This window comes from Gorilla gorilla, chromosome 7, assembly GCF_029281585.2.
Source record: "Gorilla gorilla gorilla isolate KB3781 chromosome 7, NHGRI_mGorGor1-v2.1_pri, whole genome shotgun sequence".
In the NCBI taxonomy this organism is placed as follows: domain Eukaryota; kingdom Metazoa; phylum Chordata; class Mammalia; order Primates; family Hominidae; genus Gorilla; species Gorilla gorilla.
The window spans coordinates 58,824,672-58,849,304 of NC_073231.2; the positions used below are offsets into that span (position 1 = coordinate 58,824,672).

General features: G+C 38.3%; 1 protein-coding gene across 38 annotated transcripts in view; it reads left to right on the plus strand.

The window, feature by feature from the left end:
- The window catches only part of ASPH (aspartate beta-hydroxylase), a 223,649-nt gene that overhangs the window by 152,112 nt on the left and 46,904 nt on the right, over nt 1-24,633 (plus strand). For all 38 annotated transcript variants that reach the window (XM_004047076.5, XM_055349301.2, XM_063709258.1 and 35 more), the window contains 5 exons: nt 5,457-5,607; nt 9,866-10,002; nt 16,650-16,748; nt 19,567-19,656; nt 24,484-24,621. In XM_004047076.5, coding sequence (XP_004047124.5) covers nt 5,457-5,607; nt 9,866-10,002; nt 16,650-16,748; nt 19,567-19,656; nt 24,484-24,621 — 615 coding nt within the window. The remainder of the gene's footprint in view (nt 1-5,456; nt 5,608-9,865; nt 10,003-16,649; nt 16,749-19,566; nt 19,657-24,483; nt 24,622-24,633) is intronic.

The window sequence follows — 24,633 nt, forward strand, 5'->3', positions numbered from 1 at the left end:
AAGTGGAAAATGAATTATGGAGGCAAAAGTAGATGCAAAAAGAATAGAAGGCTATTGCAAGTGTACACAAGAGATGCTAGTGGCTTGGACTGCGTTCACGGCCATGGAGATAAGGGAAGTGGGCAGGTGGTGGAGCTGAAAGGACTTGAGGATGGATTAGATGTAAAAACGTCAGAGGAAGAGGACTCAAGGCTGACCCCTGAGTTTTTGGTTCGGCCAGCTGAGTAGAGGATAATGCCAGTTACTGACCAGGAAGAGCAAGTCTGGAGTGTTGCAGAAGTCAAGAGTTCAAGAGTTTGCTGTTGGTCTTATTAAGTGTGTGATGCCTATGAGACATTCAGGTGGACATGTTAAGTAGACCATTGGATTCACAGAGCCTGGAACTTGGAGGAAAAGCCAGGGCAGGATATCAAAATGTGCCAGGAAGTAAAGCTCCAACAGCTCTGCCTAGAGGTCCAGATTGTCAATCCTACTGGGAAATGGTAGATTCAGAGTGCAGAAATTTTCCAGACAGAGGAGATGCTGACAACACCCCTCTGGAGAAGGTCCATGCAGACATTCGTGCAGGACACACACAGGAACTAACTCAGCTGTAGATAAAACAAGTGAATTTTGTTCTGAACTGAAGGTGGTGACCACTTGAGATCCAGATGCTCAGTATCTTCTTATATCTCCATTAAAAAGTAATTAATATATTTTTAAATTCGATTTTAATTAAATTTGTGAAAAATTGATTCAAATAAGTTCCTCTTGTGCATGGTACAGACCAACTTTAGCAGACAGCAACTGTATGATTTTTAAAAATTAATTTGGTCAGTAATTCTCTAAAATTGCTAAATCATTTTGCTATTAAGTAAGAGAGAGTGTGTTTGTTACCAAAAAGATCATGCCTATTCAAATAAGTAGTGTTTTTTATCACTAGTATTAAGTCATTTCATTAAGAGAAGCATATTAACTAGAGAGAGAAATGGTTTATGCAAATGCTAATTTAATTATGGCAAAAATGTTTTATACCTTATAAGTTTTCCTTATATATAATATTCATTGTGAGTACCAAAGTCTAAGTAAATGAAATGCTCTTGAAACAGTGTGATTGTTATATTTACAGTCAGCCCTCTGAATCCTCATGTTCCATATCCATGGATTCAACCAACCACAGATTGAAAATATTCAGAAAAAAAATAAAAAATAACACTGCAACAATTAAAATAATACAAATAAAAATGATACAATATAACAACTATTTACATAGAAGTTACATTGTATTGGGTATAAGTAATCTAGTGATGATTTAAATTATACAGGAGGATATGGATAGGCAATATGCAAATACTATACCATTTTATATCAGGAACCTGAGCATCTGCAGGCTGAGGTATTGCGGTGCGGCAGTGATGGCGGTGGTCTTGGAACTAATCTCCAGTATATAACTAAGGATGACTGTATATCCTTATGTCACAGTAGAAAATTGAGATTTAGGCTTCAAGCAATATCTTTTATCTCTATGCTATTATGCTTCAATGTGTTATTGCTATTAATATTAATGTGGCATACAGCAAAATTTAGCCATGGTAAATTAAATTTTAATAGAGTAATTTAAAGGAAACTTCAAATTCATGGTAGTTTTAAAAATAAAAATTCAATGGAAGATGGGTTTTATAGGAAGAAATTATGACTTTTTCATTCTTTGTTAGCAGATTAAACAATTACTTTGGAATATTCCAACAAATTTTTAAAATTTAGCAACATTAAGTCATATATAAACTATAGTATCTCTCATTTCTAAAGTAGCACTGATATTGTCTTTTTCTTCATATCACCAAAATTAATTTTGATCAAGTTCCCTGAACACTGGACACAAAATATTAAAATATAAACCCAATTCACTTTATTATCTTTCACAAACCATTAATGCCTTTGAGGCAGAAAATGACACATCTCATAGGAAGATTGGTTGGGTGAATTAGTTAAAGTCAACAAAAGGCTTTGCGATGTTAACATCCTGTAACAAATATTCAGTTTCAGTTTAGCTTGTTTTATCTACAGATGCTAAACTGATAAAAATCAATCTGCAGACTTTTCAGTGCAAGTGCCTATCAGTTTTATTCAAGAGCTTATAAAGAATTATGTGCCATTTTAGTAGTGATATTTTTCCAATTCTGCAAGTTGTAAATGTTAATATTTCATTAAAACAAAGGGCCCTGGGGCACCAGAGAGGGGACAAGGCATACAGATTATACTATCTCTCTCCTTTTTCAGATTGAGTTTAAAGATGTTTATTCCAATCTCAATAAAGAAGGATTATCTTGGTAGGCATTTGTCCTCCCACTAATGCTACGGAGACCTCCAGTTCCAGGATCTTTTTGGGCACTCTGTAGGTTCAAAATGAAGAGAGTGAACCACAGATGGTTTACAATTTACAATGGTTTTTCTTAACAATTTTTCAACTTTATAATGGTGTGAAAGTGATACACATTCAGTAGAAACTGTACTTCAGTATCATATCAAATAAATTACATGAGATATTCAACATTTTATTATAAAATAGGCTATATGCTAGGTAATTTTGCACAAATGTAGGCTGATTCAGTTTTCTGAGCACATTTAATGTAGGCTCTGCTAAGCTATGATGTTCAGTAGTTTATCTGTATTAAATACATTTTGACTTACGATGTTTTCAGCTTACCATGTGGTGTAAACCCATCGAAAGTCAGTGAACATCTGTAGACGGTTTTGAAAGGACTCTCAGGTCTAGAACTCTGTGTTTCTGCAAAGTTATCTATCAACATTCATATTCTGGGGAGTTAACTCACTATAACAAAACTCACAAGGAGCCGATACCTATACAGAAGAGCCAGTATATGAATATATGATAGAAGGCCATGCCAGCATCATGATCAGTGTGGGTCATTGACGCTGGACTTTCTCTCCTGGTAGATAAGACTATTCTGGAGACCATTTACAGACTTCCATAGATAGTGAATGATCTGGAGCATATCTCCATTTAGCAAGGGGGAATTTCGTTTTCTAATCTAGAGATTTTTATCCTACCAAGTTTTCTTTTTCATAAATCTGTCCACTTCTATCACTTTAATTCTAGTTCTCATCATCTTGGGTAATTTATCCTAATCAGTTCATATTATCAAGTTATTTCATTGATGTCTTATTTTGTGGAAAAAAAAATCCCATAGTTGTCTTATTTTGTCAATTTGTGCTGATTCTTAGGTTTGTTTGTTTGTTTGTTTCTTTGTTTGTTTTTTACTTTGGGATATGAGAGGGATGGGTCATTTTCTTACTGTGCCCTCAAATTATGGAGCGATACTTTATTTTGGTTCTGCATACATCTATATATTAACTACAGCACACATTTGAACAACATAAACATGTTTAAATATTCTGAGAAAAAAATATATATGCTACTTTTAGCATCTGGCCAGAATCATTTTTCCTCAAATAATAGCCTTCAGATTGTAGCCTCCTAAATCTGATGAGATATTGATCACATTTTACACATTCTCCTCTCTCTTCCTTACTCCAGTATTTTACTCTCCATTCTCAGTTTCCAGCTAAGAATGTTGATTCTTATTTCGTTAAGAAAACAGAAATATCCAGACAATTTCCACATGATGCTGCTACTGTGCTAACAGCCATCCTCTCCCTGTGCCCATATGCTCTGCCTTCCCTCCTGTTAGCACAGATGGACTATTCTGGTCCCTGTTCCTCTCTCACCTGCTGAAGGACATCCCTCTAATTTTTGTGTCTCCTTCTGTATCATCAGATTTTCCCTCTCTACTGAGTCTCTTGCATCTCCTTGGAAACATGCTGTACTATGTCCCATCCTTAAAGAACTCCCCTTGTCTGCACATTACCCTCTGCCAGCTGGCTCATTTTTCTGCTCCCCTTTACAGTGAAACTCTTCAAAAGAGTTATCTCCACCTCCTTCCATCTCATGTTCTCTTGAACCTGCAGTACTGTGGTGCTCCCTCCTTTTTGCTGCTCCTCCCTTGTTATCCTGATCTCTAATGACCTTTAAACATTGGAGTTCTTTAGGATTCAGTTCTTGGACCGCTTCTTTTCTCTGTCTACACTCTCGACTGCTTCTAGCTTCCTAGCTTTACATACCATCTTCATCCTTGATGATTCCCACACTCAACTTCTCTTACTCTGACCTCCCTCCTGAACTTCAGACTCATATATGCCCCTTCCTGGTCAATAACTCCATTTGGATATCTTATAGGCATTTTAGGTTTAATATGTCCAAAACAAATCTCATGATTCTATACTGCCCCCAAACTTGCTTTTGCCCTTTCTTCCCATTCTCAAGGAATGACGGTTCATTCAGTAATCACTGAAGCCCAAACCTTGTTCATTCTTGGTTTTTCTCTCTCCTCTTTTCTCACACCCTACATTTAGACCATCAGCAAATCTGTTGGCTCTGACCTTCAAAATGTATCTATAATCTGACCACTTGTTACCACTTCCATTACTGCTACCTTAGTCCAAGCCGTAACCATCCCACACCTGGATTCCTGCTGGAGTGTTCTGCCTCTCCCAGCTTCTCAGTCTGTTCTCCATACGGCTGCCACCATGATCCTTTCAATACATACATCAGATCATTTCAAAAGCCCCCATTGTCTTCCCATCTCACTTTGTGTACTAGAATTGTCAGTATCTTGCCAGGCCCTACTTTACCTCATGGCCTCCATTGGTCTTCCCTTTCCTCCCCTCCACTGCACTGGCCTTTCCTCGATTCCTCACTCCTACCTCCAAGCCTTTGCTCTTGCTCTTTTCCCTGCCTAGAATGCTACTCCCCAAGGTATCTTCATAATTTGCTCCCTCTCTTCTTTCAGGCCCTCCCCAGTTATCCTGATTAAATTAGCAACTTCTTACCATTCCTACCCAGCACTCCTAAGCCTGCTTTGTTTTTATCCGCAGCACTTATGGCTGTTAGACACATAGTACCTTTATTTGTTTATTATATTTGCCACCTTTCCAAAATGGATGCAAAGTAGAAGCAAAAAGGGCTTTGTCAGTTTTGTTCAATATGCCTGCCACATTTGTAGAAGAGTGCCTCTTTCCCAGAAAACAGTTGTTAAATGAACGAATGCATACACGAATAAATTAATGAACGAACAGGAACTTGGGCTGGAGACCTGCCTATATAATGTTAGTGTGTAATAGGACATACATCTCCTTCAGCCCCAGCGTGTATTAGTCCTGCATTTATGACATTCTTTCTTGTCTTTAGTAACAAACTTTACTTTGTATTATTAAAATAGTGTGTTGATTTTCTATCTTTTGTTAGTTTTTTTTTTATCTCTTGATAAGGAGAAAAGGCTAATGTGTCTTACATTTCTTTTAAAGCATGTCCAAAAGTTAACTTTTTATGAATATTTTGGGTAATTACAAACACAGCTAGTCATAGGACATTTATCCAGTCTGGGGACTTCTTCTAGTGTGAGGATGATTTGGCTGAGAAGAGGAGAAGTAATGAGGTGCTACGTGGAGCCATTGAGACCTACCAAGAGGTGGCCAGCCTACCTGATGTCCCTGCAGACCTGCTGAAGCTGAGTTTGAAGCGTCGCTCAGACAGGCAACAATTTCTAGGTAAGATGCAATCAAAGGTAATTCAGTAGGAAATGGCATACTTTTTATCTTGAAGAAGCTGAAGAGTGTATTCTTCTCTTAGAAGAATTACGTGGGAGAAAACCTGAGTTTTACAACTGATTTCAAGTAATGTGTCTGTCCTAGGCTCACCATCTCTAAAACTGAAATTGTAATCCTAACCTTAATAGAGGCATGCCTCACAGATACTGTGGGTTTGGTTCCAGACCATCAGAATAAAGAGAGTTACACAAATTTTTTGATTTCCCAGGGTATCTAAAAGTTGTATTTATACTATGTCATAGTGTCTTAAGTGTGAAATAACATTATGGCTTAAAAGACAATGTCCAAACCCTAATTTAAAAATATGTTATTGCTAAAAAATGCTAACGATAATCTGAGCCTTCAGTGAGTTGTAATCCTTTTGCTGATGGAGGGTCTTGCCTCAATGTTAATAGCCAGTGACTGATCAGGGTGGTGGTTGTTGAAGGTTGGGGTGACTGAGGCAATTTCTTAAAATAAGGCAACAATGAAGTTTGCTGCATTGATTGACTCTTCCTTTCAGGAAAGATTTCTCTGTAGTTTGAAATGCTGTTTGACAGTATTTTGCCTCCAGAACTTTTTTCAAAATTGGAGTCAGTCCTCTCAAACCCTGCCACTGCCTTATCAACAAAGTTTATGGAATATTCTAAATCCTTTGTTGCCATTTCAACAATGTTCACTGCGTCTTCACCAGGAGTACATTCCGTCGCAAGAAACCACTTTCTTTGCTCATCTGTAAGAAGCAACTACTCATCTATTAAAGTTTGATCATGAGATTGCAGCAAATCAGTCACATCTTTAGGATCCACTTCTAATTCTAGTTATCTTGCTATTTCCACATTTGTAGTTACTTCCTCCACTGAAGTCTTGAACCCCTCAAAGTCATTAATGAGGGTTGGAAGCAACTTCCTCCCCAAACTCCTGTTAGTTTTTATATTTTGACATTTAAATAAAATGTATTTATTAAATAATAGAACTTAAAAGTCTAAATTTCTCCTTGATCCATGAACTGCAGAGTGGATGTTGTGTTAGCAGGCATGAGAACACCGTTCACCTCCTTATACATCTCCATCAGAGTTCTTGGTGACCAGGTGCTTATCAATGAGCAGTAATATTTTGAAAGGAATCTTTTTTTTTTAAGGACTCAACAGTGGGCTTAAAATATTCAATAAACCATGCTAGATGTCCTATCATCCAGACTTTGTTTTCCCATTTATAGAGCACAAGTAGAGTAGAGTTAGCATAATTTTTAAGGGCCTCAGGTTTTTCAAAATCGTAAGTGAGCACTGGCTTCAACTTAAAGTATCCGGCTGCATTAGCTCCTAACAACGCAGTAGGTGTATCCTCAAAACTTTGAAAGCAGGCATTGACTTCTCCTCTCTCACTATGAAAGTCCTGAAGGCATCTTCTTCCAATAGACAGTGATTTTGTCTACATAGAAAATCTGCTGTTTAGTGTAGATCACTTCATCAGTGACCTTAGCTAGATCTTCTGGAAACTTGCTACAGCTTCTACATTAGCACTTGCTACTTCATCTTACACTTTTATCTTATGGAGATGTTTTCTTCCCTTAAATTTCATGAACAAATCTCTGCTAGCTCTCTTCTCCCTCTTTCTTCCCATTTTATGATAGCTTGTATAATTTGCCTAAGGAATCATAGCTAATAGATTAATAGGTCTGGAATAAAAAACTCTTCCTGTGATACCAAATTCTTTTCTTCCTTAACTATAGCAAAATGATTCATGGAGGTTGAAATTATCTGTGGAAATTTTGTATAAATGAATAATAGCTGTTTCTGGTACTCTAAAAAAAATTTACTGGTGAGATTTGACCCTATATCAAGAATAAATGCTAGAAAAAAAAATCATGAAGTAAATTTGCAAATACTTTGAAAAGAACATCATATCATATATCATCAGATTTAGGAGGCTACAATCTAAAGACTATCATTTGAGGAAAAATGATACCAGCTAGATGCTAAAAGTAGCATACATAATATAGAACATCATATACCATCCTCTGGACTGACCCAGGTTCCCAGTACCAAAGGCAAGTAAGACTAGCTGTTAGCTAACTTCACCATAACCAGGCTTACAATTCTCTCCCCATAACAGATCATTAGTCAACATGGAGGGAAGGAGCTAAGCTATGAGTCACTGCCAAGGCAGATGCTCGGCTGGCAAGATAGTTACATGGACAGATTATTAATGTCACTTAGGGGAGGCTCCTATAGATTAGAGTCAAGGCCCAATGGACCCTCCTATCGGTTTTCTGAGGATTAGAATGAAGAGGAGTTGTATCACTTTTGTAGATAAACAAAATAGGACTAAAGTCCATGTGATGATTAAAAATGATAAGAAATGGTCAGTTAAACTAATATTCATAGGGACCAGTGCAGCAGAACAAAAACATGCAGCACAAATTCAGCACAGAAAAGGCAGGGCCGGGACTCCAGAGAGGCAATGCGGGCACTCGCCATGGACGCACAATCAGCATTACTGCCCGGACGCAGTGGCTCACGCCTGTAATCCCAGCACTTTGGGAAGCCAAGACGGGCAGATCACCTGAGGTCAGGAGTTCCAGGCCTGCCTGGCCAACATGGTGAAACCCGGTCTCTACTGAAAATACAAAAGTTAGCCGGGCATAGTGGCGGGCACCTGTAATCCCAGCTACTCAAGAGGCTGAGGCAGGAGAATCACTTGAACCCGGAAGGCAGAGGTTGCAGTGAGCCGAGATCATGCCACTGCACTCCAGCCTGGGCGACAGAGCAAGACTCCATCTCAAAAAAAAAAAAAAAAAAGAATTAGCATTACTGAGTTTTCCTCTTGCCTCAGTCTCCACTATGGCTCTGCTTAGCACTGTTTAGTGATTCTGTCACTAAAGTGTTAACATTTTCTTCATCATGAATGTTTTACATTAATATTGATTTTTTAAAAGGATGCATTAAACTAGCCTTCACATCAAAATTATGAACTTTTTTGGCATCCTCTGAAATCTAACTCTGAGTGCCTCTCTGGCCTCACCCTGTCCTCGGCCCTGGGAAGGTGACTGCCTCTTCCACAGCAATCCATCAGCATTTGAATGTAGTCCTCTCAGAATGTCCTTGAGAATAAAGCAAGTTCACTCGAGGAGGCTCTGAGGCAAATGGAGACAGAAGATTTTAGTGAAAATGACAAGGTGGTGAAGTTGGTCACAACACAACAGGGTTCCCAGATGCGGAGTGGAAGGGATGGGGAGCAGATGGCTGCAGGAGGAGTTTGTGTCCATGCTTTTGTTGTGGATAATAGGAGAATTCTAGAAGAAAGTGTGAGCCTAGGTGGGCAGATAGGGGGAAGGAAAGGTATAGAAAAGGAAGCCCAGGTTTGTTAGTGAGGAAATGACTAGGGTTCTGGTTGGAATATGATTGGCTGGTAATGGGGCATAGGCCGTCGGATGAGTTGGTGATGCTTTATGGCAGATGGTTTGGCAGTGGAATATACAGCTGCTTTAGCGTACTGACACTCCCATCACTTCCCTAGATTGTGGGCAACTAAGCCCTTTAGATAATTCATGGCTTTTTTCATTGATGCTAGTCCTCTTTTTGCACATGTTCTTTTATACAGATAATTGAAGCTGGGTTTTTTCATGATTCATGCGTGCAAAGTATGCCTTTGTCCACGAGAGGGCCCCATAATACTGGATGATGTATCATTTGCTCCATGACTAGGTCATTACCTAGAGATGAGTACACTTGTCATTCATAGCGGATGTGTCAGCAGTTAGGTACTGTCCTATGTACTTTGGTGCCTTTTCGAATTGCATACAGGGTGCTAGACCCTGAAGTTAGTTAAGACTTTTTATTGCTTATCCCCTATTCATAAAGTTAATAAACCAAAAAGATTTCAGCAGAACTTTTTTTTTTTAACGAGGAATTATTAATTAAGTTTTTCTTGAGAAGGAATTTAACATAAAATGGTAAACATTGCTGAATGTAAAAAATGAGAATGTCTTTAGATGTTTATAATCAATACCATATTCAGTATCTACTTATGGCAGTTACTAATACCATTGCAACTACATTATGAAATCCTACTAGGTACTTAGTAAACCACTAATAAAGCCAGATTTGAGCTGGTTCTCAGGCTCTGGTGAATAGTCTCTCATGACTTACATTCTCAATACAAAAGTGTACATAATCTCTTTTTATTTCTATTTTTTTTTTAATTCTCACCTACTCAGGTCATATGAGAGGTTCCCTGCTTACCCTGCAGAGATTAGTTCAACTATTTCCCAATGATACTTCCTTAAAAAATGACCTTGGCGTGGGATACCTCTTGATAGGAGATAATGACAATGCAAAGAAAGTTTATGAAGAGGTAAGCATCAATCTTGTATTAACTATGTCAAATTAAGTTCTAAGGCTATTTGCAAATTACATTTATTATACCCAGTCTCTCTTTATTTTAAATGAAGTTAAAAAGCATGTAAGTATTATTATAGTTAACATATTCTAAACTATGTTTTAACATTGCTTTTCTTCCTAGATCAGAAGATTTTTAAATCTTAGTTAACACTTAGTACATTAAAGCCTTCAACTTATAATTGTGATTCTTTTAAAACTTCATATTTATCTTTCCATACATAGTCTTTCTAAAATTGTTCTTTATGACAGGAAGAAGAATTTAAGTTCCTGTGAATGTCACACACACAGACACACTCTTTCCTTTTTTTTTTTTTTTAGCAGAAGTATGGTCTAGAGAGAGGCTATAGAACAGGGGCCTTTCAAGCATGTGACATAAATTACTCACTTTTCAGCAGGGCACTGACTCTTCAAATCCTCTGGCAAGGATACCTTTCAAAGGATTTCTACTTTATAACAGATGTTAATAGATAACCTCTAAGTCACAAGTAACTAGAAAATCTAGAGAAATGTGACTTCTTTAGGCAGTGGAGGAATTCATTTGGTACAGAATGAACAGGATGCCCAATGAATTTTGAAGATGGAGAAAGTTAATGCCTCTGTAAAAGAAAGATGAACATGTTTACTTATTATTCTTTAATTAGGCCCTTTGATCAATGGTTTTCAAGCTGGTGAAGTCTACATCAAGATGCTACCACTCAGTGATAGTATGATTTCTGCTACAGTTTTGTTTTGCTTTTGTTTTTGTTTTTGACACGTGGTCTCACTCTGTTGCCCAGACTGGAGTGTAATGACGTGATCATAGCTCACCTCAGCATCCATGTCCCGGACTCAAGCAATCCTCCTGCTTCAGCCTCTTAAGTAGCTGGGACTACAGGCACATGCCACCATGCCCAGCTAAATTTTAAAAAATTCTTTAGTGATGGTGAGGTCTTCCTATGATATTCAGGCTGGATTCAAATTCCTGGCCACAAGTGACCCTCCTGCCTCAGGCCTCCCAAATAGCTGGGATTACAGGCACAAGTCATCTCACCCTACTCCTTTTACAGTATTTTTTAAATGCCATCAAGAATAGCAGTTTCATACTCTGGTAGGGACTGGGTCTATTCTCAAAGCAGTACTTTCCTCTGTGTATTGCTATTATTGTTTAATGAAAATCATTGAATTTTGAAGCAATTGTCTTTTTACCTTTCTCATAATTTTTATAATTTCTGAGAGAGCAGAAATAAGACCTTTGCTTTTATAACATCACTAATAGCTACACAGGGTGGATTGAACCTTTAATGTTGGCAATGTGTGCCATTTACTAAAGACCTATTCCAGGTCATAAATTAACTCCATGTGGAACATTGCATTTGTTAATGGCCAACACATAGCACTCAATGCCCTGTCTTACAGAGTATGGTTAAGAGAAGCATCATATACCTCAGTGAATCAGGGTCTGTGAATGTAAGAATTGTGAAGCTATAACAAACATATCCATTATTTTGTCACTGTCAGAGGCCACAAAAAATGGAACTTGTAGAATTCCTTCCTTCCTTCCTTCCTCCCTCCCTCGCTCCCTCCCTCCCTCCCTTCCTTCCTTCCTTCCTTCTTCCCTTCCTTCCCTTACTCCTCGTTCCCTTCCTTCCTTGTAGAATTCTTCCCTATTTTCTTTCTTCTGTCCCTCTACCCCTCCCTCTCTCGCTTCCTACCTTCCTGCACCCTTTTCTCCTTCTTTCTTTCCATCTAAAAAACATTCTCAAGTGTTGACTGGGTGCAAGCACGTTTGAGGTTAGGGCAGGATCTGACAGCATACTGGTTTCTCTAATACACTGTGGATTTGTCCTTCCTCACCTTTTTAAAACCTCCCTTCAGGATATTCATCCCTTTACCTGACGCTAAATCTCAGATATGTGAAACATTTTACTTCATCCCGAAAAATAAAATTTACCTGTTGTTTATACATTTTATATCATAATCTCATCTGAATATGCATAATAGGATGCAGAAAGTCTAAAATATAAGGATATTCAATTGAGTGAGTTTTTTTTAAAGCATGAATAGACTGAAAATATGTGTGGGGGTTGCCTTTTTTCCCGTCCTCTCTCTCACTTTTAAGTTAATAAGCTGTTATCTAATGGAGTCTCTTTCATTAACCAAGGTTTTTCTTGATATGTTTATGTTAAAGATCATTTTTAGAAAACAGACATTGTAATTTTATATTTTTCTTCATGTTAATTTTTACTTTTGAGTACATTTATAAAAATCATTGATATTTTTATTTTTCCAGTTTTTTGCTGCTTTTAGTTGCAACAGAGAAACTGGCTTTAAAATGGTGTGACATCATTTGCTCCAGTCTGTGGCTTTTTGAGGCCCCTCCTGGGATTCTCTTGCAAGTTGGCAACATTAGCAGCTGCCCAGGTGTTACAGTGGGGAGTTTCATGCCACTCCTGACTCACCCGCCACTGCTCACGTATACCCATTCACTCAGCCAACACACATCTATTAAAACCCATACACACTAGCTAGAGGAACAGTAGTTCATGAAACACACGCAGAATGTGCCCACATGAAGTTTATAATCTGGTACCAAATCACGAATTTGTGTTCATTTTAACTTCTGATTAACTTTCAAATCCCTTCCCTTTGTAACCAAAGCACCCATCATCTCTTGCCTGAGCAGGGACAGGTTTATCCTGTCCTGGCTTGCTCTCCCCCAACCCTCCCCAACACTAAAACACAACCCTGATCATCTCCCTCGGCTTTAAATCTTCTGTGGTTCTCATTTCCTGCAGCAGTGGTCTTCAAACATGCTTGATGGCGGCCCTTCCAGACTAAAATGTTCAAGCAAATGCCTGAGATATGTTTATGTACTTATATGTTATGTGTACATGTATGTACCCACATAATATTATGTATATATATATGCACTAATATACATGTGCATTACAAAAGGTACATACCCCAAAACAATATTTAAGATGATGTCAAATATAAAATTCTATTTAACTGCCAGAAAATCTTTTAACTCTTGCTGAAAAATTAATATTTATGATTTTATGATTATATAACTTTTTAAAATCCGAGGAATGTATCACGCAAAGAGTTCGTACTGGGGATAGAAATGTCGGCTGTATGAGGTTGTGGTTGTTTTTGTCTGTGCTTTGTGTTTGTGTATGGATGTGTGTGTTTTATAGAGAGAGAGAAAGAAAGAAAGAGACAATCTGTCTAATATTACAGTTGGCCCTTGAACAACACAGGGGTTAGGGATGCCAACCTCCTGGGCAGTTGAAAATCCATGTGCACATTTTGACTCCCCAAAAACTTAACTACTAATAGTCTGCTGTTGACCAGAAGCCACCGGATAGCATAAACAGTCGATTAACGCATATTTTGTATATGTACTATATGTTATATTCTTATAATGAAGTAAGCTAGAGAAAAGAACATGTTATTTTAAAAAGCATATAATTGGATTATTTGTAATACAAAGGATAAATGTCTGAGGGGCTGGATACCCCATCTTCCATGATGTAATTAGTATGCACAGTATGCCTGTATCAAAACATCTCATGTACCCCATAAATACATACACCTACTATGTACCTACAAAAATTAAAAAATTAGAAAAAGAAACTTTAAAAACCATAAGGAAGAGAAAATATATTTGCTATTCATTAAGAGGAAGTGGATGATTAAAGTTTGCATCCTCACTGTTTTCACCTTAACTAGGCCGAGGAAGAGGAGGAGGATGAGGGGGAGTTGGTCTTGTCTCAGGGGCAGCAGAGGCAGAAGATAATCCATGCATTTCAAACCAATGTTGTTCAAAGGGCAACTGTAGCCTCAATGTGGGTTTTTTAGAAATCTCATAAAACTACAGGGTTTGTTGATTACAACTAGATAATACAACCTGCATGTCCATTACACATTCGCATATAAACTGCAGTGAGCATGGTACCCACGCACAAAGAAGCAAGCAGGGAGGGCAGCACTGTCAGCTGCCCTGGGGCCTGAGCCCCGACCCTCGCCTCCTGACAGTGTTTTTCCTGAATGGGACACATGGCTGTCCACCATGCAGACCACAGTAGAGCCACAGAGCTTGTTTCACACTATTTGAGAGACAGATACAAGTAGAAGTGTATGTAATTTTTTTCTACTCCCCAGGAGATTACCTTGTACTTGATAGTAAACAGGACCCTTTGTGATTTAATTTGACTTCTGCCTTTTCTCCAATCTCTTCTCCTATCACCTTTTGTTCATAATTTAACAACATTCTCTTTTGCTTTTCCTGGCCCACTATCCCTTTCTACTCACTTTCTAATATACCTTGAATGCCTTTTCCTCCATCATCCCACACTTCCTTTTCCTGGTGAACTCCTATTTATCCCTAAATACCTTTCAGAGCTTGGCCCCACCCACACTCATCCTAGAGTGAGCCAGGTGCCCCTCTTATATAACCCCTGCATGCTTCATGCCTATCTATAGCTACATTTACCATCTTGCGTTGTCTACTTCTAAATTTGTCTACTTCTAAATCTGTCTCCCTCACATGAGTGAGAGCCCCCTGAGAAAAGACAGTATATCTCATTTATCTTTCTATGCCCAGGGCCTGGAAGAGTTCTGAGTGTTCTAAGATGTCTAGTAAATCAATAAATTTGTTAATTAGTTGAGATAATGGCTGTGTGCCTGCAGTAGGCAGAAATGTCATCTGTGTAGCTGTAATAATTATAATAATCCCTCCATGGTTATCCTGGCAGAATCATCATCTGTGTCAATTTAGTTCAATGCCAGAGGTATTTATTGTGCTCTTGCTCAATGTCTAGCTTGGGAACAGTACTGTGGAAGCTGCAGAGAAGCAGGATCTGGGCTTTTGGAGGTCTAGTTAGGGAGGAAAGCCCAGCATGTACTCATGTAAGCATTTAGTACAGGTTTCTTGGGCACCTGAATGCTATGCTATGCATAGCAGGCAGTGGGGATGAGCAATGAGCAAAACAGACAAAATCCCTGTAGAGCTTGCATCTTAGTGGGAGGAACAAAAGTATACTAGGTCAGATGGTGATAAGTGCTATGAAGAAAAGTGAGTCAAGGTAAAGAAGTTGGAGAGTGACTAGGGATGGAGGGGGTTCTGTTTTAGTAATGCGGGTGATGGTCAGGGGTAGGCTTCACGGAGGTAAGGGAGCTTGCTGTGGGGATGTCTGGCGGAAGAGTCTGAGCCAGAGGGGTACTGTGAATGCAAAGACCCTGAGGCGGGGGTATCTTTGGCTTGCTGTGGAGCAGCAAGAAGTCCAACATGCCTCAGAGGCTTGGCTGGGAGGGGCAGGGGCAGGAGAGGAGGCCAGAGCAATGGAGAGGCCCAGCCAAGGGAGACCTTGGGGGTGGTTCCAGGAACCCTATCTTGCACTCACTCTGAGTGCAATGCAGCAGAGGAGGGTTGAGATCTGACCTAGGATTTAGCAAGCGGAGAGTGGACTGCACAGGGGCAGAGCCAGGCATGCAGAGGATCTGCAGTGAGGAGGCTCCTGTAAGAAGATATAGAGAGATGATGAGATACCTCTCTTGGGTCAGGGTAGCAGTGGTGAAGGAAGTGACACATGGTAGTTTCTGAATCTATTTTGAAGGTAGTGTTGGCTAGATTTGCTAATCGATGAGGTGCAGGACAAGATGCACACTGAAAATGCTACAGCATCTGCAGTGTGTGTTGTGTGGGCCCCCCAAGGGCCTGGTGTCCCCTGCGTGTACACTTGATCCTTCTGTGTAACCCCATTGTAGTCCTACTGTGGCTGTGACTTCCCTTTTTCTACTCAGGCTCAAGGATGGAGAGAAGAGATGGGAGATGCATCTTTCCCTACATGCACCAACTCTAACCTTCTCCATCCTTCTCTTTTGTTCCATAAATTAGTTTGTCTAAGTAGCTTTTCAAGTTGAATGTTGTTGTTCTGGTTTCTCACTATTAATATTTAATTTAGAGGCACTTTGCATAATTTATCTTTAAATCATAATTAATGCATATAATAATAAACAATGATGTGATTTATATGAAATATTTACCTGGGTTTTATCACAGAATATTGGATTTGCTCACCACTTTATCTTCAGGGCTTAAAATGGTCTGGGCACTCAAGAAGTTTTCTGTTGAATGAATGGATTGTGATGTATTACAAATGCAAATCTAAATTTTCTCTTAATTAAGGCAATGTATAAAGCTTGTATATGAAGTGATGTCTAATAACCATTCAGAATTGTCTTCAAGTATAGCAAATTTAAAGCCATTTTCCCTTGATCACTAAAAAATATTGAAGTCATATCAATTGAGAGATATTTTGCTGATTTGCATTGTTAAAGTGATGCTTTAATGGTTATTGCCTTTTCATTCATTTCTTCATTCTTGAAGAACCATTGTGTAAATGTGCAAAGCATATTGAGTTGAGAGGAAATTGAGCCATTTAAGCTTAATGATATTGCCATGAGACAGAGTACTATGGTGTTTTCAGCTGTAACATCATAATCCAATCCAAGTACAACAAAGCTAATTAAAACTGGTTTTGACAGTCATTTGTAGAATTTTCTAAGCAATCACCTATGTTTTCTTTGAGTTATGTTCTGTGTTTTCTTTGAGTTTAGGTGCTGAGTGTGACACCTAATGATGGCTTTGCTAAAGTCCATTATGGCTTCATCCTGAAGGCACAGAACAAAATTGCTGAGAGCATCCCATATTTAAAGGTAATGCTCACTGCTTCTCCTCTCCTTTCATCTTTCGAGTCCTTCGAGTTATTGGGACACACTTGCTTATTCCTTGTAGATTGATTGCATGCACTGCTGAGTATTTTCATCCTCAGGATGTCCACCCTCAGACCATGACATTCATAAGCAGCGTGGGCCTCCACTGTAACCAAAAGTGTCAGATGTCAGAATACCAACCACTTGAGCAGAGATGATTTGGAAAATATTTTATTTAAAAATTTATAAAACTGAAGTTGTTATTAGTTTTTAAATAAATGGCAAAGGCAGACAAAATTAGTGATACTTTAAATATTTTTAAATAAAGACAATAGGCCGGGTGTGGTGGCTCATGCCTGTAATCCCGGCACTTTGGGTGGCCAAGGTGGGTGGTCACCTGAGGTCAGGAGTTCGAGACCAGCCTGGCCAACATGGTGAATCCCTGTCTCTACTAAAAATACAAAAATGAGCCTGGTGTGGTGGTGTGCACCTGTAATCCCAGCTACTCGGGAGGCTGAAGCATGAGAATCACTTGAACCCAGGAGATGTTGGAGAAGTCTGGAGAACCCAGGAGAACCCTGGAGAAGTTGCACACCAGCCTGGGCAACAGAGTGAAACTGTGTCTCAAAAAAATAAATAAATAAATAAATAAAATATATATATACACATATGTATTAAATATAGACAATGCATTATATGTTCCTTTTACAAGTTAATTATATATTTACTGTACTCAGAATAGTACTCTTAACTACCCACACAAAGTGAGGTAACAAATACTGGCTGAAAAGGTCATTGCTCACAATATTCAAATTAAAATATGCCTTTTTTCTCATATCTAATTAAATCCTCATCAATTCAGCAGAATCACAGGTGGTGTAGACCAGGGCTGCCCAGTAGAATTTTCTGCTGTGGGCCAGGTGCAGTGGCTCCCACCTGTAAGCCCAACACTTTTGGAGACCAAGGTGGGAGAATCACTTGAGGATAAGAGTTTGAGACCAGCCTAGGCAACCTAGTGAGATCCCATCTCTACAGAAAATTCTAAAAATCAACCCGATGTGGTGGCACATGCCTGTGGTCCCAGCTACTCAGGCCCAGGAGGTCGAGGCTGCATTGAGCTGTCAATGCATTACTGCCCTCCAGCGTGAGTGACAGACTGAGACCCTGTCTCTAAAAAATGTATATAATATTAAAAACAAAAACAAAACAAAACAAAAAAAAACAGAGCAAGACCCTGTCTCTAAAAAAAAAGAATTTTCTACTGTGATAGAAATGTTTTTTATCTGTGTTCTCCAATATGATGGCCACTGGCCACATGTGGCCATTGAGCACCTGAAATGTGGCCACTGGGACTGAGGAAGTGAATTTTTCATTTTATTTTAATTTAGCAGTAATGTGTGGCTAGCAGCTACCATATTGGACATAGCTGATTAGATAGCTGTAGGCTTTTTTTTAAGTATCAATATATTCCACTTTTATGATCTCTTTCTTTCGCATGACTTAAATCAGAGATCCCAAATAGTAACCCACTGATTGCAAATAGCTTGCATGTTTTATTTGGCTGGCATGGTTCTATTAAAAACCATTTTAATTGCTTGCCTTATTTGAGAATCTGAGCATTTTTGTATAATTATGCAGACTTCTAGTTTCTCTTGAAACGTCATATCTGGCTCACTTCCCTGCACACAGACAAGCGGTGTTCCCCCCTTGGGATGGGGCTGTCCCTGGACCCCTGTCAAGCACTTCACATTTCCTGCCAGAGCCCTGTGGGCATGTGGGTTTCTGTGATTTAAAGTGTCTCCTTACATTTCCTTTGACATAGGATGGCTTACTGGTACTCTGCCTGCTTCAGAGATAGGGAAAGCAAGAGCTGGCCTGGTCAGTTATCAAGCAAGGACACTTGAGTGTTGGTCAATTAGAAGCCCTCGCCGCAGCTCCCTTCCTGTCCTGAGTGATGATGCCTTTCCCATTCTGTCGTGCAGCTTGCTCATTTCCAACATTATGTAAATACAGTTTCTTCCTAGTGAAAGATAATAGGCTTCTTGTGAAGAGGCCTCAAGGATGCAGATTTTTAGAAAGAAGTCCTTGACATTTACATATTTTTAACTTTTGTCCTTCTGCTTTTCTAAACGCATTCTGTTGCTTTAATATTTTCTCTTTTCTCTTTGTGGGGAGGGGAATGGGGTTCATCAATCTCAATTTCAGTCCTTGTGTGAGAAATCAGGGAATTAGGTAAATGTTTTAGAATAGGGATTTGTTTAATAAAAATTACATTTTTAAAGATTCAAATTGGCTTTAATTCTCCTGTATGTTTTGTAAAAAAAAAAAAAAAAAAAAAAATCATTAAAAGGTAAGGACACATTTGTTTTGAATGGAAAGAAATAATACTCGCAGTTGGACTGCCATCACTTCAAACATGAGCAGTTAAACATTTTGGTTTAGGAATAAAAAGCCTCTAGATGACATATGGTCAGATTTGGAGAGCAAAATAAATGTAAGAGCTATCCAGCCAGAGAAATTCTTCGAAATATTGAAATATGATTGCTCCCACACAGAAGGTACACAAAGTATCATACTAATTTTGTGGGCCATTCCACTGTGAATTAATGATGAATGCATTGTTAAATTTAGCTTTATGACCTCCTTTTGTTTTGGCATTGCAAATGTTGACCAGTAACCTCATTCCCAAAGTTTAATATGGAGATGTATTTTTCTGGTTTTTAGGTTTTCATACGATGTGCCATAAGAAAAGCTACGTAAATCAATTAATGGAATCTGGTATTTAATTATTTTACCCATACTAACACTGTCCTTTCTACAGGAAGGAATAGAATCCGGAGATCCTGGCACTGATGATGGGAGATTTTATTTCCACCTGGGGGATGCCATGCAGAGAGTTGGGAACAAAGAGGTAATGGGTGTGTGAATTTCTGATTCTCTCTAACAGAGGATGGAGTTGGGAGAATAATTATTTCTAGGAAAGTTAGAATTCAAAAAATATTTTGAGTGTGAACTTTCGAAAGCAGTGATATAAACTATTTAGTTACTTAAACTATGTTTGGAACAACCCAACAACTCCAGCTTAACCCTTTAAAGAATTTTTGGGATTTGGCTTTTATAGTTTCTTTCAAGAAATCAGCTAAGTAATCACAAAAGCAGTCTCTAAGTTGGTACATATCTGTGTATGTTTTTGTCTGTGTGTATCTGTGTGTGTGTGTCTGTGTGTGTACAGAGAGATAGAAATTGCCTTGGAAAAGTATTTTTTAAATTTTGAAATGAAGAGATGTCACTGAAATAATTTAAATTTTTAGAAATATTTTAACAGTTTGACTAGATTCATTTTTGTTTTATTTTGGACTTTTAAAAGTAGTTCTTTTTAGAATGAAGTCTTTATCAGCTGATTCCTAATCACACAGATCCTAATGGTTAGTTGTGTAACTTATCCTCTGAAATATTTAATACCAAGTTTAAGACGAACATTGTGGTGATAGTAATGATAGGGATTGACACAAAAAATGTAGTAGCTAAACAAGTTCCATGTTTCCTTTGTAATGGCTATCTTTTTCGGAGTACAGTGTCTGCTTCTATAACCATAACATTGTCTCATTAATCATGACATCGCATACTATAAATTTCAAAACTCTGTCACAGTCTACCATGATTTATGATTTATGCAGCCCTGCTGGATGGCAAAGCCCTCCTTTCCTGTCCTGCTTCATTGCAGGGGTGAGAGCTGGCCTCTCCTTAGAGTCAGTGGATAAAAGGGTAAAGTGAGACACTGAATCTTTGTAACCATTGCATTCCATGTATGTAATAAAGTGACATCTAAGGATAACACAGCTTCAGGTTTCTAAAATTAATAAGAACATGGAATCATCTGGGGAATTGAGGGTTCAGAGAAGTGAAGGGGTTTGTGATAACATAATTGTCTGCTAGGAACATGAACCAATCTGGAGGTACTGGAAGTTCAGATAATTGACACTTTTTGATTTATACATGTCTATTTATCTATACGTTTCCCCCTCTAACCTACCAGTCAACTGAAATGGAATGAGATATTAGAATTAAAGAGAAAGATGGGAGAAGAAATTGCTGATTAGTAATCCTTTTTGCATCGCATTTTTCTTTTAGATGTAATCACTCAGAACTCCTTTGAATGAGAGTGATAAGAAAGATTTTGCTACAACATCTAACACTGGATAAATGTTCATGTCTGACTACTGTAAATGTAATCATCACTAATTAATTTATCTTTGAACATTTCAGAGTCCAGGGCAAAGACAGGTGAAAGAAGCCTATGATTTATGTCACATCTTAGATGAAAACAGTCGTTACTTCAAGGGCAAAAAGTTCATTACTATACACTTGTTAAGGGCTTGGGATTTGAACGTATGGGACTGTTCTACCAACTTAATTATCATGAATATGCAAAGAACAGCACAGTTCTTGAATTTAAAAAGTTCAGAAGGATTCGTTCTTACAGGAGAACAGAAACAAACCTGTAGAAACTCCATGTTAGTATATTCCCAGTATTAGGTGTTGAGTCTGACTTGGCTGTCGTGCTCTGAGTTTGCATATCAGGAAGGAAACACCTTTCACGTTTTTATGCCTAGAGCACTGCTCCAACTCTGAAAGAGGATGGATCTGCAAAAAGCAAAGCCACAGCCTCTGTGCTGCAGAGACTGACAAGAAAATGGGTTGTGAGGAAAATTTTTCTAAGTGGTCCATTTAGTATGGGCAGGAAGACGGGCGACAAACCATCAGGGTCTGCAGCAATTCAGATAGCAGTTCTCGGTATTCCCATAACTTCCAAATCCATGTTCTAGCTAGATTTAGTCTCCTTCTCCAAGTCCCCATTCTCATGTCTACTGCCAGCTCAGTGTCCCACACGATGGCACAGAGACAACTTACTTGTCTTTCTCTAAACCGTTTTTCCTCCTAGGTTCCTTCTCTCGTTCAATGATATTCCCATCTTCCCAGGATCAAGATTTGAGTGAGCTTGAGCTCCTCCCTCTCCTCCTTACTCCAGTCTAGTCAGGGCCAGCTGTGGAGATCTGGCTTTCTCACGTTTTTGGCATCCCCCTCAACCTCCCTCTTGCTCAGTCAGTGCTAACTCCTGTCTTTGTCAACTGCATCCTCAATGATAGCTGTAAGAACCTGGATGTTGTTTCTTACTTGGTCTCAGTTTATTTCAAGCCACCCTATGCTCAAAAAGCCTACCATGCAAAATAACATAACGTTCTGTTTGCACGCGATAGCATTTACAATCCTTAGGCAAGTTGCAGCCAGCTCTTCTCACCAGAAGTGTGTCTCTCAGGCCTCACTGGACAGTGGGCTCCAGGCAGAACATACCCCAGCTGGGGCCACTTATGACAGCCCATTCCACAGATGTGGCCTGGGCTTTTCTGGGATCCAGTCATCTGACATACTTTCTGTCTCTGTCTCTCTCTCTCTCTCTCTTTCTCTTGTGTGTGTGTGTGTGTGTGTGTGTGTGTGTGTGTGTATGTACATGTGCATAAAAACCATACACAGCAACGATTGGGAGAAAGTAGAGACAACATTGATATAAAATACATTTAACTTCTTAAATGTGGCCCAGGGGCTCTTACTGCCCCTGTGTCCCAGGGCCTCCTACTGTCTATTTTAATATTCCTAATTGCTGATTAGACAGGAAAATTGCTGATTAGACAGGAAATAGTAGAGAAATTTTCAGGGGATTCTAACTTGATCTTTGATTTTATAGCAATTTTTTATTGTAAAGTAGTTTAGATGTTTTTTTTAAAAAGCAATCTAGCTGAATTCATTGGGTCCCCTGTGTCACATATGATTAAAGGTGATTTTTAAAAATTTCTGATATATCACTTTCACAATTTTGTTTCTCCTAAAATTTAAATGACAGGAGAGTGAAAACTTAACAGTCCTACTTGATGCAGGATTACTTACTTTGAGTGTCAGAAAAGATCTTATAGTTTAAACATGCTATTGTAACTTGCCCAGACATCTAGCATGTTGAGGGCTAATTAAAGGCCAGGACTAAAATCTAAGACTTCCAACTCCTGAACTACAGCTATAATGTTTGCTGTTTTTATTTTTCTACAATAACTTCTTTTCTCACTATTCTAGCAATACACTTAATCCTTAAAATGAATTGTGATGACTCAAAAATGGACTGTCAGATTTTTGAAAAAACAATCTGTTGTCCTTAGTATTATTGTTCACTTTTGTCCTGAAAAGCATAGGAAGTAAAATCCTAAATTTTACTTGGACAAAAATAACCACAATACTCAAATTAATTTCAAAGATATATGCTATTTTTTTAAAAAATTAGATAACAATTAGCCATTTTAACTTTCTAGTTTTTAAAGGAATTCTGGCTACAACTTACATGTATTGTAAGGAAAACATTTAAGAATGATTTGTATATGCATTCTTAATTTCAGATATTAATAAAAAAGATAACTAAATAAGAAAATCATTTTTCATAGTGTTTGCTAAATGATATAAATAGGAGGAGAGTAGAATAAGTTGCCAGGAGCCCCAAATGCTAGTTCAGAAGATTTAGCCTTTATAAACCTTAGTTTCAACGTTTGTAAAATGGAGATATTTGGGGTTATTGGAAAAATCAAATGAGATAACACATTCAAAGAAAGCAGTCAATGTAAAGTGTTACTGAAAATATGAGGTGGTATTGCTATTCCCCTTCAGTCTCCTAATGAGGGAAAATTTGAAAAGTTAACATTTTTTACATCTAAAGTGTATCTGGTGATTTACAAAGAAGATATTCAAGTTACTATGAAATACTTATTTTTATTTATCAAAAATACATTTGAATTATCTCTGTAAACGTAATCATTAGATCAGGTTTGCAGTAGTGGAGGGGATAATATTAAGTGTACCATTGGAAAGCCTTCCATTCAAAAGACAATGGAACATGCATGGTGCAGGAACTGGGCAGGGCTCCTTGGAGAGCATATGGTGAGGGCATCATTTAAAGGAGCCATAAAGAGCGTCATACTCCGTAGCCAGCTGTCCCTGAAAAGGCTAGTCTTGGAGGCAAGTAGTATCATGTTGCAGCTAGCCTAAAGCCACACATGTTATCCCTTATGGCAGAAAAAATATATATATTATGAACAAAAATTCCTTCTTTAAAAATCTAAAATGGGCCATCACTGTATTTATTGCCCACTCAGAATAATTTTTCCCTTCTGTCTACTTAATTTAATGGAGGGTTTGCACTCTGACGCCTTGGGGTGACCTTCTTAAATGTGGACATGGAAAGTACATGTGAAAAGAAGCTGCTTTTATTTTAGCATTCTGATTCAGTAAATGCAAATATCTTTGAAGAAATTATTAAAATCATAATCTTTTTCTAATGGAAATATAAAATAGAAAAGGCCCTTTGGTGTCTTATTTATGCATTCAAAAAATAAGTGCTCGACTCCCTGCTGGACACTCGAGGGAGACCAAAATGTGTAGGGCATGAATCCACTATCCAGAGAGACTGCAGCCTAAAGGGGAAAAGAAAGTGTACATGTTCATTATACAAATAAGTCATAATCAGAAACCAAGTGAAATAACAATATTTTCACCAGATTTCAACAGACTTGGGTACCCAGCAGCAAGCTCTTTATTTAAATGTGTCAAAGTAATACCTTATTTTTAATGTTTTCAATTTTAAAATTAATAAAAATGCTCTGTTGAAGGAACAGTTTGGAGCACATTCTTTCTGTTCCTTCAGGCATATAAGTGGTATGAGCTTGGGCACAAGAGAGGACACTTTGCGTCTGTCTGGCAACGCTCACTCTACAATGTGAATGGACTGAAAGCACAGCCTTGGTGGACCCCAAAAGAAACGGGCTACACAGAGTTAGTAAAGGTAAGTATAACT